The sequence below is a fragment of the Schistocerca serialis genome, chromosome 2 (assembly GCF_023864345.2).
Source record: "Schistocerca serialis cubense isolate TAMUIC-IGC-003099 chromosome 2, iqSchSeri2.2, whole genome shotgun sequence".
NCBI classification, from domain to species: domain Eukaryota; kingdom Metazoa; phylum Arthropoda; class Insecta; order Orthoptera; family Acrididae; genus Schistocerca; species Schistocerca serialis.
Genome location: NC_064639.1, coordinates 1,043,756,927 through 1,043,774,021, shown reverse-complemented (window position 1 = coordinate 1,043,774,021; position 17,095 = coordinate 1,043,756,927). Strand labels below are relative to the sequence as shown.

General features: G+C 38.6%; 1 protein-coding gene across 3 annotated transcripts in view; it reads right to left on the bottom strand.

The window, feature by feature from the left end:
* The window catches only part of LOC126458470 (regulatory-associated protein of mTOR), a 336,732-nt gene that overhangs the window by 45,666 nt on the left and 273,971 nt on the right, over window positions 1-17,095 (bottom strand). For all 3 annotated transcript variants that reach the window (XM_050095547.1, XM_050095548.1, XM_050095549.1), the window contains 2 exons: window positions 15,983-16,153; window positions 10,414-10,652 (listed from right to left, as the gene is read on the bottom strand). In XM_050095547.1, coding sequence (XP_049951504.1) covers window positions 10,414-10,652; window positions 15,983-16,153 — 410 coding nt within the window. The remainder of the gene's footprint in view (window positions 1-10,413; window positions 10,653-15,982; window positions 16,154-17,095) is intronic.

Sequence of the window (17,095 nt, the reverse complement as noted above, 5' to 3'; positions counted from 1 at the left end):
GGAAAAGGAAGAGAAGGAAACATAGTCGGCGAATATGGATTGGGGCTAAGAAATGAAAGAGGAAGCCGCCTGGTAGAATTTTGCACAGAGCACAACATAATCATAGCTAACACTTGGTTTAAGAATCATGAAAGAAGGTTGTATACATGGAAGAACCCTGGAGATACTAAAAGGTATCAGATAGATTATATAATGGTAAGACAGAGATTTAGGAACCAGGTTTTAAATTGTAAGACATTTCCAGGGGCAGATGTGGACTCTGACCACAATCTATTGGTTATGACCTGTAGACTAAAACTGAAGAAACTGCAAAAAGGTGGGAATTTAAGGAGATGGGACCTGGATAACCTGAAAGAACCAGAGGTTGTAGAGAGTTTCAGGGAGAGCATAAGGGAGCAATTGACAGGAATGGGGGAAAGAAATACGGTAGAAGAAGAATGGGTAGCTTTGAGGGATGAAGTAGTGAAGGCAGCAGAGGATCAAGTAGGTAAAAACACGAGGGCTGGTAGAAATCCTTGGGTAACAGAAGAAATATTGAATTTAATTGATGAAAGGAGAAAATATAAAAATGCAGTAAATGAAGCAGGCAAAAAGGAATATAAACGTCTCAAAAAGGAGATCGACAGGAAGTGCAAAATGGCTAAGCAGGGATGGCTAGAGGACAAATGTAAGGATGTAGAGGCTTATCTCACTAAGGGTAAGATAGATACTGCCTACAGGAAAATTAAAGAGACCTTTGGAGATAAGAGAACGACTTGTATGAATATCAAGAGCTCAGATGGAAACCCAGTTCTAAGCAAAGAAGGTAAAGCAGAAAGGTGGAAGGAGTATATAGAGGGTCTATACAAGGGCGATGTGCTTGAGGACAATATTATGGAAATGGAAGAGGATGTAGATGAAGATGAAATGGGAGATAACGATACTGCGTGAATAGTTTGACAGAGCACTGAAAGACCTGAGTCGAAACAAGGCCCCCGGAGTAGACAACATTCCATTGGAACTACTGACGGCCTTGGGAGAGCCAGTCCTGACAAAACTCTACCATCTGGTGAGCAAGATGTATGAAACAGGCGAAATACTCTCAGACTTCAAGAAGAATATAATAATTCCAATCCCAAAGAAAGCAGGTGTTGACAGATGTGAAAATTACCGAGCTATCAGTTTAATAAGTCACAGCTGCAAAATACTAACACGAATTCTTTACAGACGAATGGAAAAACTAGTAGAAGCCAACCTCGGGGAAGATCAGTTTGGATTCCGTAGAAACACTGGAACACGTGAGGCAATACTGACCTTATGACTTATCTTAGAAGAAAGATTAAGGAAAGGCAAACCTACGTTTCTAGCATTTGTAGACTTAGAGAAAGCTTTTGACAATGTTGACTGGAGTACTCTCTTTCAAATTCTAAAGGTGGCAGGGGTAAAATACAGGGAGCGAAAGGCTATTTACAATTTGTACAGAAACCAGATGGCAGTTATAAGAGTCGAGGGACATGAAAGGGAAGCAGTGGTTGGGATGGGAGTAAGACAGGGTTGTAGCCTCTCCCCGAAGTTGTTCAATCTGTATATTGAGCAAGCAGTAAAGGAAACAAAAGAAAAATTCAGAGTAGGTATTAAAATTCATGGAGAAGAATTAAAAACTTTGAGGTTCGCCAATGACATTGTAATTCTGTCAGAGACAGCAAAGGACTTGGAAGAGCAGTTGAATGGAATGGACAGTGTCTTGAAAGGAGGATATAAGATGAACATCAACAAAAGCAAAACAAGGGTAATGGAATGTAGTCTAATTAAGTCGGGTGATGCTGAGGGAATTAGATTAGGAAATGAGACACTTAAAGTAGTAAAGGAGTTTTGCTATTTGGGGAGTAAAATAACTGATGATGGTCGAAGTAGAGAGGATATGAAATGTAGATTGGCAATGGCAAGGAAAGCGTTTCTGAAGAAGAGAAATTTGTTAACATCGAGTATAGATTTAAGTGTCAGGAAGTCATTTCTGAAAGTATTTGTATGGAGTGTAGCCATGTATGGAAGTGAAACATGGACGATAAATAGTTTGGACAAGAAGAGAATAGAAGCTTTTGAAATGTGGTGCTACAGAAGAATGCTGAAGATTAGATGGGTAGATCACATAAGTAATGAGGAAGTATTGAATAAGATTGGGGAGAAGAGAAGTTTGTGGCACAACTTGACCAGAAGAAGGGATCGGTTGGTAGGACATGTTCAGAGGCATCAAGGGATCACCAATTTAGTATTGGAGGGCAGGGTGGAGGGTAAAAATCGTAGAAGGAGACCAAGAGATGAATACACTAAGCAGATTCAGAAGGATGTAGGTTGCAGTAGGTACTGGGAGATGAAAAAGCTTGCACAGGATAGAGTAGCATGGAGAGCTGCATCAAACCAGTCTCAGGACTGAAGACCACAACAACAACAACAACATGTTGACTGAGGTCCAAACTAACTGACAGACATCTGCAATCTGTTTCTTTCGACCGCTACTTACCATTGTCGCCACCTATCGGCAAACGGCGGAAGCAAAGTTGTACACCTTGTATATTCACAGGATTTATTCATTTTTTCGTAAAGTGCACAAAAAAAGCTTATCATGATCTGACTGAATATTTGTACAACTTCATCCAGACTGTTCTTCATTGTAGATACCTGCATCATCTGCGAAAAGTCTGAGGTTACTATCAATATTGTCCACAAGATCATTAATATACAACATGAACAGCAAGGGCCCCAATACACTATCTTAGGGTACACCCGAAGTTACTTCTACATCTGTTGATGCCTCTCCATCCCAGCTAACATGCTGCATCCTCCCTACCAAGAAATCCTCAACTGAGTCACATATTTTGTCTGATATACCTACCACATGATTGTACTTTTGATAATAAGCATAGGTGAGTCAAAAGCTTTTCGGAATTTGAGAAATACTGCATCTACCTGACTGTCTTGATCCATGGTGCACAGAGTTCCATGCTGTTTGACATATTCTAATCTCTCCCCATGCAATTATCATGAATTCAGTCCCTTATGAAAAAGGCCTTGAATGGTCTATGATTCCTGTTTGACAAGGATGTGTATCAGACAGCAGGACACAGTTTTTTACCAAATGGGTATCTTCAACCTGTAGTGTCTGTGGAATGATTGTCTTAATGATCACAGCAATTTTGCCTGACTGGCATACCAATTCTGGACTGTACAGCCTTCGAAAATAAACTTTCGTGATTGCCCCTCATACAGACAGTAAAAAATAGTAACACTAATGTGTAAATTAAAAGAAAGTGAAAAGCCAATTAGTACAAATAAACTGGGTGAAAATATATTTGATGAATGGGATGAAGAAGATAAGGGACTGGATAAATTAGAAGGTACTGGTTCAACTGGGGGAAATGGCAAGGAATAACAGTAATCAGTGAGTAATAAGGAAGGAATGAAGTATCTGGAAAATTCAGAGGAAATACAAGGAATAAGATGTCTAGTTCAAGAAATCTTGGAAGAAGAAGAAGAAGAAAATTATCAGTCAGCTGGAAGCATAAGTGGAAAACTAAGTAATACTGAAGGATCTGAAAAGAGGAGTAAAAATCTGAATGCCCATGAGTGGAACATTGTTCATGAAAATGAAAGAGAGTTGGATAATCCTACTGATGGAAAGAGTAACAATGTTTAAGATGAATAAAGTAGCGAAAGAGTGAAGATGGTGATGCTAATCTTAAGGGGCACGACACCAAAGTAATAGATTAATATGAAGACGAAGGCAGCATTTTCTACATAAGAAAGGAAATAAAGGTTGACAATAATTCAGAATATTGAGAAGCCAGTGAGAAGAAAGATACCCTAAAATTTATGCAAGGTGAGCATGAAATGAACTGGAACAAGGAATCTTGAGTGGTGAAAGGAAAAAAGAAGGAGCCACCTGATAAGAAGAAACAAGAAATAAGAGGAGAAAAATTAGTATCAAGCCTATAACCTGGGTGAGAATTGGAGGGGCAACAGGGAAGTTAACTGAACTAGTAAAACATTAAGTACTGGCTACTGTTCAAGTACAAGGAAGAGAAATCGGAGTAGGATTCTTGTGATACCACAACTAAATGTAAACATGATTTCAGTAAAAGATTTTAAAAAAGAAATATTTTGTAAAGAATGACTGTGAGCACAGGTAAAGGTGCCGATAATATATGTGCAGAATTATTAAGAAAGGAGATGGAGAAGAGTAATGCAATTAAAAAATTAAAACCAAAATACTGGAGAAGATATACAGCCAAAATTTAATCAGAGAAGTGAATATGACATGGAAGATCAGAAAACAGGAAGAGAAATTAGGAGCAAAGTTTCAGAAGGACAAAGTATTACTGAGGAGCAGAAACAACAGCTGCCAGACATCTTGTTAAAGTGTAAGAAAGTATTTCGTATCAAGCCTGGGAAAGTAATGAATACAAAGTGTATTCTTAAGGTAACCGCCATAAATCTTTTAGAATGAAACCTTATACTGTGTGACTAGCCACACAAAATGCAACTGAATAGCAGATGCAGAGGAGTTAAGACTGGAATATTATACAGTGAACCCCCACTTTTACACTTTTGAAGGGACTTCAAAAAATGGTGTAAAATGCAGGAAAATGTAAAATGTGGGAAATAATGTTTTAAGCTGTAAAAGTTATGTATAGGATACCCCCATGCACTTTATGTATGATGCATGTACATAACAGGCATCAAAAGACTTGTCAGGGACTTTTTAATTATCTAATAAAGGTTTATGATCTAATAAAAACCACTGATGTAACTGGAATTGATAACTGTCTGGGAAGTGGAAACATTTCAAATGTCATAATCGACATTTCTGAAAAGCCTGCAGCTGTCATTCATTATTTAAATAATGAAATACTGCATTAGTTACGTATTTTTTCATGCTTAGCACGACACGTTTCGAGAATTTTTTCTCGTTGTCAAGTGCAAATATGTAAATAAGTATTTAGTATAGTGTTTGAATATGTGTTATCTGCATCTCTTGAACTGTACTCGTCTTTTTGAGGTTATCAGGTATGTAGAAAACCACACACACACACACACACACACACACACACACACACACACAGACAGATTGTTTGTTTGTGTAACATCACAAAAAATACATACATTAATGCTGCACTTGACAACAAGAATAAATTCTTGAAACACGTTTTGCTCAGCATGAATACAATATGTAAGCGGTGCTGTGTTTACACTAAAAACATTAGAGTAAAACAAAGTGATTAATAGTGTCAACTAGTGCGCCACATGGCCATACACTGAAACACGCTAAATATGGTTCGTCGATGATCACAACAATCATGAAACTGCATTTGCACAGTAGAGACAGTTCGAAAATGGTTGTGATTGGTCATGATATCTTCATTCAAACGAACCTAGTTTCTCCCATCAACCACCACACCACATAGAGCTAGGCAGTGGCGGGAGATACGGCATGAATTGTTACAGTTTTTACTCGTTTACCCATTCGAATCCGCTGAATAGAGTGTCCTGGTGTCAAGAAACTTAACCACTTAATATTTGTAAACACTACTGGATGGCCAACATTATACCACCATCATATTTTCTCCACAAACATTTTTTTCATCATGCATAAATCGGGAAAATTATAAATATGTTGATGCAAAGTCATGTGCAAATTAACATTGTGGGCATAGGAAATTTGATGGAACTGATAAAAAATGTCGTCAACGGTGGGAAAATGTTAATTCCGGGAATGTAAAAGTGGGGTTATACTGTATAAAAGAGCACTGAGCTTCCAAGATGGCCCACAGGAAATGGCATATTTTCAATTGGTGCTCCTGCTAAGATGTAGATGTGCTCGCTCCATCTATCACATTCAATTGGACCCACATAGTATGCCTTTCAGTTCAGTACGGAACATGTGTATTAAGGCAGTGGACGAAATCTATCTTGTGCGGTGTGCTGTGGCTGTCCAATATGCAATGCACCATGGAAGAGACCACTATATCCGTGTTCCAGGCAGAAGGACAATATCCAGGTGGATAAAACAATGACATGAGATTGATTCTGTGCCAGTGTGAAGCATAAGGGGCCTACAACAACAGTTCAAATGCTAGAAAATATCCAAGAAGTTCGTGCAGCTCTGCAACAAATCCCACAGTGATCTCTCCATCACCATTCCAGAACATTACAGATCCACTGCAGAGGACTGTGAAACAAATACAAAATTTTTTTCCTATAACCTGCAAGTGGCTCAACGCTTACAGTGGGAAGATAAAGTGATTAGGCGCAATTTCTACACAACATTATTGGACTGAATTGACCATGATGACACATTTCTGACAAATTTTGTGATGTTTGATGAGAAGCAGTTTCATCAGAATGGATTTGTCTCTAAACAAAACTTCCAATATTATTTTGGCCCAATCCTATGCACCTCACTCATGAAAAGGCCCATGGCACCCTAAAGGTTGTCATCTGGTATGCTATTGGACAGTTCATTGGAAACATTGGACCATATTTTTTGAAGACAGAGGCTTGCCTTACATGGAAGTGGACAGATGAATGTCAAGAGGCTTTTTATAAAGTTAAAAAGTAATTTAATGAAAGGAAGAACATTATTTCATTGGATATCAATTACTCTTTTTGTCTTTTAACTGACAGTAGTTTTTAAGCAATTGCATCAGAGCTTTTCCAGGTGATTAAAGATTAAAGTAGGTGATGGGATAGAACACCAAACCATTTCATCTGCCAGCAGAGTACTATCCAAAGGTGGAAGAAATTATAGTATGTCAGAAAGGAAGCTTTACGTATTGTGTGGTGCCTTAAAAATTTCAAATATTTTCTGCTTGGTCATAAAACTATCATTTTTTCAGGCCATAAGTTTTGAACCTTCTTGACGATTTGCAAATTGAATCATGGTCAATCAATATTCATTCAACAATATGATATAGAAATCTGGCACATCAATGAATTTTAAAAATGTAGAAGCATGTGAATTCTAGAGCTACTGGAAGTGAGTCACCTGGAAGGAAGTAAGGAAGTAGTAGAGGTATGATATAACACAGGATACTGTAACCACGACATACACATAAGTAGGTGTAATTATTTAAGTGATGGTACCATTGAGAAGGTAATGCTCACCAAAAGGGAAATGGAGATAGGTATATACTGGGACACTATCACTATAAAAATTTATATTTGTATCTAAGAGTAGTCTTCGGTGGAATGTTGTGTACTGGATGGTATTTCCAGAGTTTGGATACCGTTGTGGTCCTATGAGTTTTGCTCCAAAGTTGTCAGGTAAATGGATTTGTAGTTCTGTTGTACATGTGTAATAAATGAACAATAAAGAAGTAACAGTCTGAGCTATGTGAAATATTACTGATCACAAGAGCATTTAATACATCAATATGATGCAAGGAGCAACAAAAGGCTGCTGGCTTTAATTGATCAGTAACTCCTCAAGTTAACAGTAGCAATGCAGAGCAGCCAGATCAGCCAAATAGAATGTGCTGTTGTGTTTGAATTATGGCCTCTATCGAGAAAATGTCAGTAAGAGTACTACCATAAACTTGCAGAAATTTTTTGCACTTTCTTGTTGAATAATTATAAATATTTTTATAAAGAGATATTTACATTCTGGAATGACGATTGGTTAAACACTATGGTGGGGTTGGTAAATAATTTTATAGTGGTGGTTAGTATAACCTGGAATGGAGTATAAGCAGTCCATATTTATCTGTCTTACTCGTGAGAAATGAAAAGCAAGTAAGAGGTCAGAATGACTTTTGTAATTTTGGAGGTACCACTGAACGGTAAAAGGACGCATATACAAAGTCCCCGGAATGTGTATGAAAATGGAAGAGAAACACTTCGAAATACTACCCACTAAAAATCAAATAAATATGATTAATTGGAAAATAGTTTGCTGACTGCCATATAAAACTGACAAGGTTAATCAACTGATAGTATAATTGCTTTAAAGAGGAGCTCTGTATCAAGATGTACGCAAGCATGAGCTCAATGAATTATAATAGTAAATAAAAGAACTGTAAGTAGACATATAAGTAAACTTGCCCAGACTGTTGGGGTATTACTAGCACTAATAGTAGTATACATCCTGAAGAACTGAAGTGGCATATAGCTATGGTTAGATAATATATGCCACGACTTGGTGGCTTCCATTTTGCTTTTGAAGTTTGATGACAAGAATATGTATTAGAGATAAGTTGGGGTGGAAAAGACAGATGTGGTGAATGATGTCATTGTTACCAATATTGTTTAGTTAGTTATATTTTCTAATGATGATGACATCATTCCTCTGAGGTGTGGGATATGGAGTGTAATGTATCGCTTCGTGAAAGTGATAGGGTACTCTATGCCTATGTTACCAACAAACTGTGATCGTCAGCTGCAGATAGAAATTTCATTAGGTAGTTAATAAACATGAATATGCATATTGTGTAGGAATTCCATTGTGTGTCCATGTAATCGGGAGGCTGGACACTGTGTTTCTACAAGACCCCAGTAATTGGTTCCCACTTTACGAAACATGCTGGGTCAGCAGTTGTCCCATGGAGGTGTGACCCTTCTCAGAGACATGCTATCCACCAGAGAATTCTGAGGGTCATGATAAGGAATGGTGATGTCAAAACTGATGCATTAATGCATTGAATGTCAAGGTTTTAACTACAGAAAAGCATTATGAAAAGGGTTTCTGGCTGTAATATTTGAATCAATATATGAATTTTTATGATGAAGTAATCTATCTCATTTCAAAGTGTTGAGAAATAGGGACTTGTGAGTTTTCAGCATACAGATTTCTGCCTGTGGAGATGAAGTTAACTGACAAAAGTAAGTACAGCACATAAGAATGACAAGCTGAAAGTGGATCTCAAAGTTGATGGTGCTATTGTCCCTGTACCTCCACAGCTTAAACGCCTAACTAAATTGCAATTTAGCTGGTCTTGTAAACTGACCTACGGCTGGGAGAGCAGTGTGCTGACCACATGCCCCTCCATGCCGCAACCAGTGATGTCTGTGGGCACTGGATGACACAGCGGCCGGTCAGTACCATTGGGGCTTCATGGCCTGTTCAGGCGGAATTTAGTTTTATAATTAAGGAAACACCTAATTTCTTGAAACTTCCTGGCAGATTAAAACTGTGTTCCGGACCAAGACTCGAACTTGGGACCTTTGCCTTTTGCAGGCAAGTGCTACAGTGGTAGTGCTAGTGATAGAGCACTTGCCCACGAAAGGCAAAGGTCCCAAGTTCGAGTCTCGGTCCGGCACACAGTTTTAATCTGCCACGAAGTTTCATATCATTCGCGCACTCCGCTGTAGAGTGAAAATTTCATTCTACCTCATTTCCTTTCCGCGTCCTTCCCCAATCTCTTTTACCCTGTCTCTAATGACCTCATTGTAAAAGAGGCTTTAAACCCTACTCTTCCTTTCTTTTCTATTAGTCTCTCTTCTAATTTCCCATCTAATATAAAAGTCTTCAGGGTGAATTTCTTTGATGAGGATAAACACATCACAGTGGTTAGCTGAAAATGAAAAGAAAAAAGGAACCACACCTGGAACAGGAAAGGGAGGTAATGACAGTGGCACGTAAAGTGCCCTCCGCCACACACCGTTGGGTGGCTTGCGGAGTATCGATGTAGATGTAGAATATGGACCCTGCACGACAGAAATAAATTTAATGTCCTTAGTATATGTATAAGAAAAAATTATGTACTTGATATCAACAACTCGGTCCAGCACACAGTTTTAATCTGCCAGGAAATTTCAGGAACTGAGGCATTTCCTTAATTATAAAAGAAAATGCACAGTATGATAATGATTATAAATTTAACATGGAATTTCTGAAATGAAACTGAACAGATTATGAATTTTTTCAATGAATTTAACACAATTAACTACCATGCCAAACAAGAAGCATGCATATGAACTCCACTTAGAAAAGAACCGAAAGGTCAGTTAGTCTCATTTTGTCAATACAATGTAAAAGAATATTATTGAGGCCAACAGTTAGGAAGCAACATTTTCCAGACAAGAAAAACTGCATTGATGAAACAAAAAAAAATTATTGTAATGTTATCTCAATAGTAATTAGATTGGATACGTATATGTATGCTACCGTAAAACTGGGTATGTTTAACAATATTCCATTAAACGATCCATTGGCAAATAAATATACTACACTACACTTCTCTGCCTAGGAAACAGATATACCTATATTTTAACACAAAGAAAGGCCAGTTCTTGACTTGCCAGTCCACAGACCTTTTATTTATAGCTAGATACAGTAAAGTACTCCACTAATTAATCTGAATGGACTATGACAAACATAACACAGATGTTTATTACCTGCAAACAGCTTGTAACAAACATAGGGAAACAAAAAATACAAACCACTATTTTGGCGAGGATTCTGAATGTCGGAGAGGGCATGCCATGCAGTCACCAGAACTGGCTCCTTGCCCTTGGTTAGTGTGTAGTTTCCCCATAAACGTACAGTGCCATCATCTGAGCCAACAAGCAGCAAAGAAACGTCATGGCCATTTACAAAATCCAAAGATGTGATGCGAGACTGCTTTGAAGCACGATTATAACAGTAGCTTTGTTTGACTCCAGTCACCCAGTCCCAAATTCTGAAATATATTTACACATGATAAAGTGGAATCATAAACTAGAATGTTTTCTCATCCTTAATTTATAGCTTTTTGAAGGAGTCTTACAAACTACGAAGAGACATAGCAAGTTGGAATGACTCCATGTGTCATGAACTTTGACTCCATATAATAACTAGTATTTTTTTCTTTGCTTACTTCTCAGTTTTCATTCATTTTCTAGGTAGTAGGCAATCAAATAATTCAAAATATTAACTAAGCTTTTCCCCACTGCAATTCATTACTCAAGGTAATATTTTCAATGTGCCAATTCTAATGCTACATTTAGTTTTACTGGAATATTCATTAATTAGAAGATATGAACTAACTGAAAATAATACCACAGTCTGTCAAGGAAAAAATTTAACAAGTTAATCCACACATTTAGATAATATACACCACTAGGAATGCTTACATTACAAATTACAATGACATATTCAAATTTTCATAATATTATTAATTACCTTATAACAACAAAAGCTTGCCTAACTACAACCTCTTTTTATATGTGTGTTCTGCCACCACTTGGTGAATTGATTTTTTATCTATTCAATTTCTTGTTGTTGTTGTTGTTGTTGTCTTCAGTCCTGAGACTGGTTTGATGCAGCTCTCCATGCTACTCTATCCTGTGCAAGCCTCTTCATCTCCCAATACCTACTGCAGCCTACATCCTTCTGAATCTGCTTAGTGTATTCCTCTCTTGGTCTCCCTCTACGATTTTTACCCTCCATGCTGCCCTCCAGTACTAAATTGGTGATCCCTTGATGCCTCAGAACATGTCCTACCAACGCAGTATCATATCTCCCATTTCATCTTCATCTACATACTCTTCCATTACCATAATATTGTCCTCAAGAACATCGCCCCTGAATAGACCCTCTATATACTCCTTCCACCTTTCTGCTTTCCCTTCTTTGCTTAGAACTGGGTTTCCATCTGAGCTCTTGATATTCATGCAAGTGGTTCTCTTTTCTCCAAAGGTCTCTTTAATTTTCCTGTAGGCAGTATCTATCTTACCCCTAGTGAGATAAGCCTCTACATCCTTACATTTGTCCTCTAGCCATCCCTGCTTAGCCATTTTGCACTTCCTGTCGATCTCATTTTTGAGATGTTTGTATCCCTTTTTGCCTGCTTCACTTGCTGCATTTTTGTATTTTCTCCTTTCATCAATTAAATTCAGTATCTCTTCTGTTACCCAAGGATTTCTACCAGCACTCATCTTTTTACCTACTTGATCCTCTGCTGCCTTCACTATTTCATTCCTCAAAGCTACCTATTCTTCTTCTACTGTATTTCTTTCCCCCATTCCTGTCAATTGTTCCCTTATGCTGTCCCTGAAACTCTGTACAACCTCTGGTTTAGTCAGTATATCCAGGTCCCATCTCCTTAAATTCCCACCTTTTTGCAGTTTCTTCAGTTTTAATCGACAGTTCATAACCAATAGATTGTGGTCAGAGTCCACATCTGCCCCTGGAAATGTCTTACAATTTAAAGCCTGGTTCCTAAATCTCTGTCTTATCATTATATAATCTATCTGAAACCTTTTAGTATCTCCACGGTTCTTCCATGTATACAACCTTCTTTCATGATTCTTGAACCAAGTGTTAGCTATGATTAAGTTATGCACTGTGCAAAATTCTACCAGGCAGCTTCCTCTTTCATTTCTTAGCCCCAAACCATATTCACCTACTACATTTCCTTCTCTTCCTTTTCCTACTGTCGAATTCCAGTCACCCATGACTATTAAATTTTCGTCACCCTTCACTACCACAATAATTTCTTTTATCTCATCATACATTTCATCAATTTCTTTGTCATCTGCAGAGCTAGTTGGCATATAAACTAGTACTACTGTAGTAAGTGTGGGCTTCGTGTCTATCTTGGCCACAATAATGCATTCACTATGCTGTTTGTAGTAGCTTACCCGTACTCCTATTTTTTTAATTCATTATTAAACCTACTCCTGCATTGCCCCTATTTGATTTTGTATTTATAAGCCGGTATTCACCTGACCAAAAGTCTTGTTCCTCCTGCCACCTAACTTCACTAATTCTTACTATATCTAACTTTAACCTATTCATTTCCCTTTTTAAATTTTCTAACCTACCTGCCCGGTTAAGGGATCTGACATTCCACGCTCCGATCCATAGAACGCCAGTTTTCTTTCTCCTGATAACGATGTCCTCTTGAATAGTCCCCTCCTAGAGATCCAAATGGGGGACTATTTTACCTCCGGAATATTTTACCCAAGAGGACGCCATCATCATTTAATCATACAGTAAAGCTGCATGCCCTCGGGAAAAATTACGGCTGTAGTTTCCCCTTGCTTTCAGCCGTTCGCAGTACCAAAACAGCAAGGCCGTTTTGGTTAGTGTTACAAGGCCAGATCAGTCAATCATTCAGACTGTTGCCGCTGCAACTACTGAAAAGGCTGCTGCCCCTCTTCAGGAACCACATGTTTGTCTGGCCTCTCAACAGATACCCCTCCATTGTGGTTGCACCTACGGTACGGCTATCTGTATCGTTGAGGCACGCAAGCCTCCCCACCAACCAATTAAATTATTTAATTAACTTACAGATAATTAATGATTAAATTCCAGACTACAATTTTCCATTGCTGATTTGTGACTTTATTCTTACTAGATCCCCAACTTTGACATTACACATTTGTTGCCATAATTTTTATGATCAAGATGACTTACTTCGCTAACTATGACACTACTTAAGATTTTGCATATTTTATCATAATGTAAAATACTTTCCAGAATGGCAACCACACTCTTATGTAGGGTATACCCAATGTGGATGCATAAAGTGGACGCATAAAGTGATTTCATGAACTTTTCTAAATTCCTACACCACCACATTTTTCACAAATCAAATTACTATCAATACTTATAATTCATTCTGAGTAGCAAAATCTACCCTAGCCTTTTTTCAAATGATTATGTGGTTTCCGAAACAACAGTCTGGTCATATGTCTGTCTAATTAAATAGTTGGGCACCACCCAAAATACTCAGTCTGCTACCGGCAAGTACACAGATACGAACTATGTACCTTAAAGTCCCCTTGACTACCAGCAACCATACAAAGTATATAACAAAATCCAAGATTTTTCAAACTCAATTTGTATGTGACATTTCTTTTTAAAGAAATAACAAAGCAATGAGGACTATTAAATAATGAGATGCTCCATGATTTTACACAATGGTACAGCAGGAACATAATAGTGACAAAAATATTATTGAATTAGCAAATATAAAGGTGATACAAAGATGCTTTCGAACCTCATGTAACAAAAAAACATCCCACACACTCTTATTTGTGGGACTAAAATGAGCTACTATGCAGGGGTAACCCTATCAAATTACACTCCACGGGAGAGAATAATTGTTGTTGTTGTTGTTGTGGTCTTCAGTCCTGAGACTGGTTTGATGCAGCTCTCCATGCTACTCTATCCTGTGAAGGTTCATCATCTCCCAGTACCTACTGCAACCTACATCCTTCTGAATCTGCTTAGTGTATTCATCTCTTGGTCTCCCTCTACGATTTTTACCCTCCACGCTGCCCTCCAATGCTAAATTTGTGATCCCTTGATGCCTCAAAACATGTCCTACCAACCGATCCCTTCTTCTAGTCAAGTTGTGCCACAAACTTCTCTTCTCCCCAATCCTCATTAGTTACGTGATCTACTCACCTTATCTTCAGCATTCTTCTGTAGCACCACATTTCGAAAGCTTCTATTCTCTTCTTGTCCAAACTAGTTATCGTCCATGTTTCACTTCCATACATGAATATTAATAATAATAACAATAATAATAATAAAAATTCCGCACCACGAAGGAATTATCCAAATGCGACAAAAATCAATAGTACGATGCATACGTACAGACAAACAAATGATTACAATTTCAGAAAAATTGATTTATTCAACAGAAATAGCAAGTTAATAACACATTAGTCTACCTATGGGCCTCTTGTAAGCAATTATTCAGCTTGGCACTGGTTGATAGAATTGCTGGATGTCCTCCTGAGGGATGTCGTGTCAAATTCTGTCCTATTGGCTTGTTAGATCATCAAAATTCTGTGCTGGTTCAAGGGCCTGGCCCATAATGCTCTACATGTTCTCAATTCAGAAGAGATCCAGTGATCTTGCTGGCCATGGTAGGATTTGAAAAGCATGAAGACAAGCAGTAGAAACTCTCACTATTTGCACGTGGGCATTACCTTGCTGAAATGTAAGCCCAAGGATGGCTTGCCATGGAGGGCAACAAATTAGGCATAGAATATCTTTGATGTAACACTGTGCTGTAAGGTGCTGTGGATGATAACTGAAGGCGTCTTGCTGTGAAAAGAAATGGCACCCCTGAAAACCCCTCCTGGTTCTCGGGCCGTATGATGGGCGACTGTCAGGTTGGTATCCCATTGCTGTCTGGAGCATCTCCAGACACGTCTTCAGTGGCTATTGGGGCTCAATTCAATGTGGAACTCACCAATGAAGACAATTCTGGTCCAGTCAATGAGATTCCAGTACAAAGACGTGTTTTGGGATGCCCCGAACAATGGTGAGATAGCAACCTGACTGTCGTGTCGCACACCATACGGCCCAACAACCAGGAGTGATGGTCCAGGGTGCCAATTATTTTCATAGCAGGACTCCTTTGGTTGTCATCTGCAGCACCCCTACAGCACAGCAGTACACTGACAATATTCTACGCCCCTTTTAGTTGCCCTTCATGCAAGCCATCCTGGGCTTACATTTCGGCAAGATAAGGCCCACCTGCACAAAACTAGAGTTTCGACTGCTTGTCTTTGTGCTTACCAAACCCTACCTTGACCAGCAAGGTTGCCAGATCTCTCCCCAACTGAGAATGTTTGGAGCATTATGGGCAGGGCATTCCAATCACCTCTGGATTTCTACCATCTAATACACCAGTTGGACAGAATTTGGCAAGATATCCATCAGGAGGACATCCAACAACTCTATCAATCAATGCCAAACTGAATAGTTGCTTGCAGAAGGACCAATGGTGGACAAATGTGTGCTCAATTTGTGAAGATCTTTTTCTTGAATAAATTGTCCAGTTTTTCTGAAATTGTAATCATTTATTTGTCTGTACATGTACATTACATCTACCAATTTCCATCCCATTTGGGCAAGTACTTGGTGATATGTCGACCTTTTTTGTCTTGAAGTGTATTAACAATATTTTTAGGCAAGTGGCCTCATTGCATTTCAATGTACAATTAATACATAAAAAAATTATCATAACCCATCATATTATGTAACATTCTATACCTACAGACTTACCCAAATGAGTCTTTTCCTGCAACAGCAATGTGTGTATCATATGGATGAAAAGCAATGACTGAAGGAGCATTAGGATTACGAGCATTGAACACCTGCGACTCAAGTTTGCTGCTTAAAATCCTGCGTTGTTCATCACGTGCTTCAATGCGTAGCAGGTGATTGCGTTGATACCTGACAATCCACAAAATATGGTTTCAAGTTTCAGTGAGCAAAACTACTGCAGAAGCAAGTAAGTAATTTTAACATTCAAGTACATAAAATGAAACAAGAGAAATGTACACATTTTAGTGGTTATTGTGAGGTCTATGGAAGAGTCTATAAGAAGTAACAGAAAAATAATGAAATAAAATGATCGTATGGCACTTATTGGCAGGGATACCCTCTTCAGGGTTCAGCCGCCGTATTGCAAGTCTTTTTAGTTGACGCCACTTTGGCGACTTGCATCCCAATGATGATGAAAATGAAGATCAAGGACACACAACACCCAGTCCCCTGCCAGGAATCGAACCCGGGCCCCCTTGAATGATAGGCAGTAACACTACCGCCGCACTATGGAGGCGGACAGAAAAATAATAATACTGGAGGTTGCAAAGAATTGTAGATATCATGGACGTGGGTGTTTATTATTTACTGTTGTGCTAGCATTAAAATATTGTGAGAAATTTGAGCATCATCACCAACAGCCTTGCCACAGTGTATACATCAGTTCCCATGAGATCATCCGAGGTGAGCACTGTTGGGTGTGGCTAGCACTTAGATGTGACACCTTCCAGGTCTGCCATGAACTGTTGGCAAGCTGGGTGCACTCAGCCCCTGAGAGGCCAATTGAGGAGCTACTCAAATGAAAAGTAACAGCAATAGTCAAAAAAACTGATAAAAGCTGGGAGAGAGCACTGTGCTGACAGCACCCCTCCACATCCGCATCCGATGATGCCTTTGAGATGATGCTGATACGGCTATCAGTTAGTACTGTTGGGCCTTCCAAAGCCTGTTTGACAGGAGTTTAGTTTTATTTGAGCAACCTTATCTCCAAACTAAACAGGGGTTATCATCAGAGTTCCTTTGATAACTACCTATGTCTATAGTAGCATAACGTAATAGGATAGATGAAAC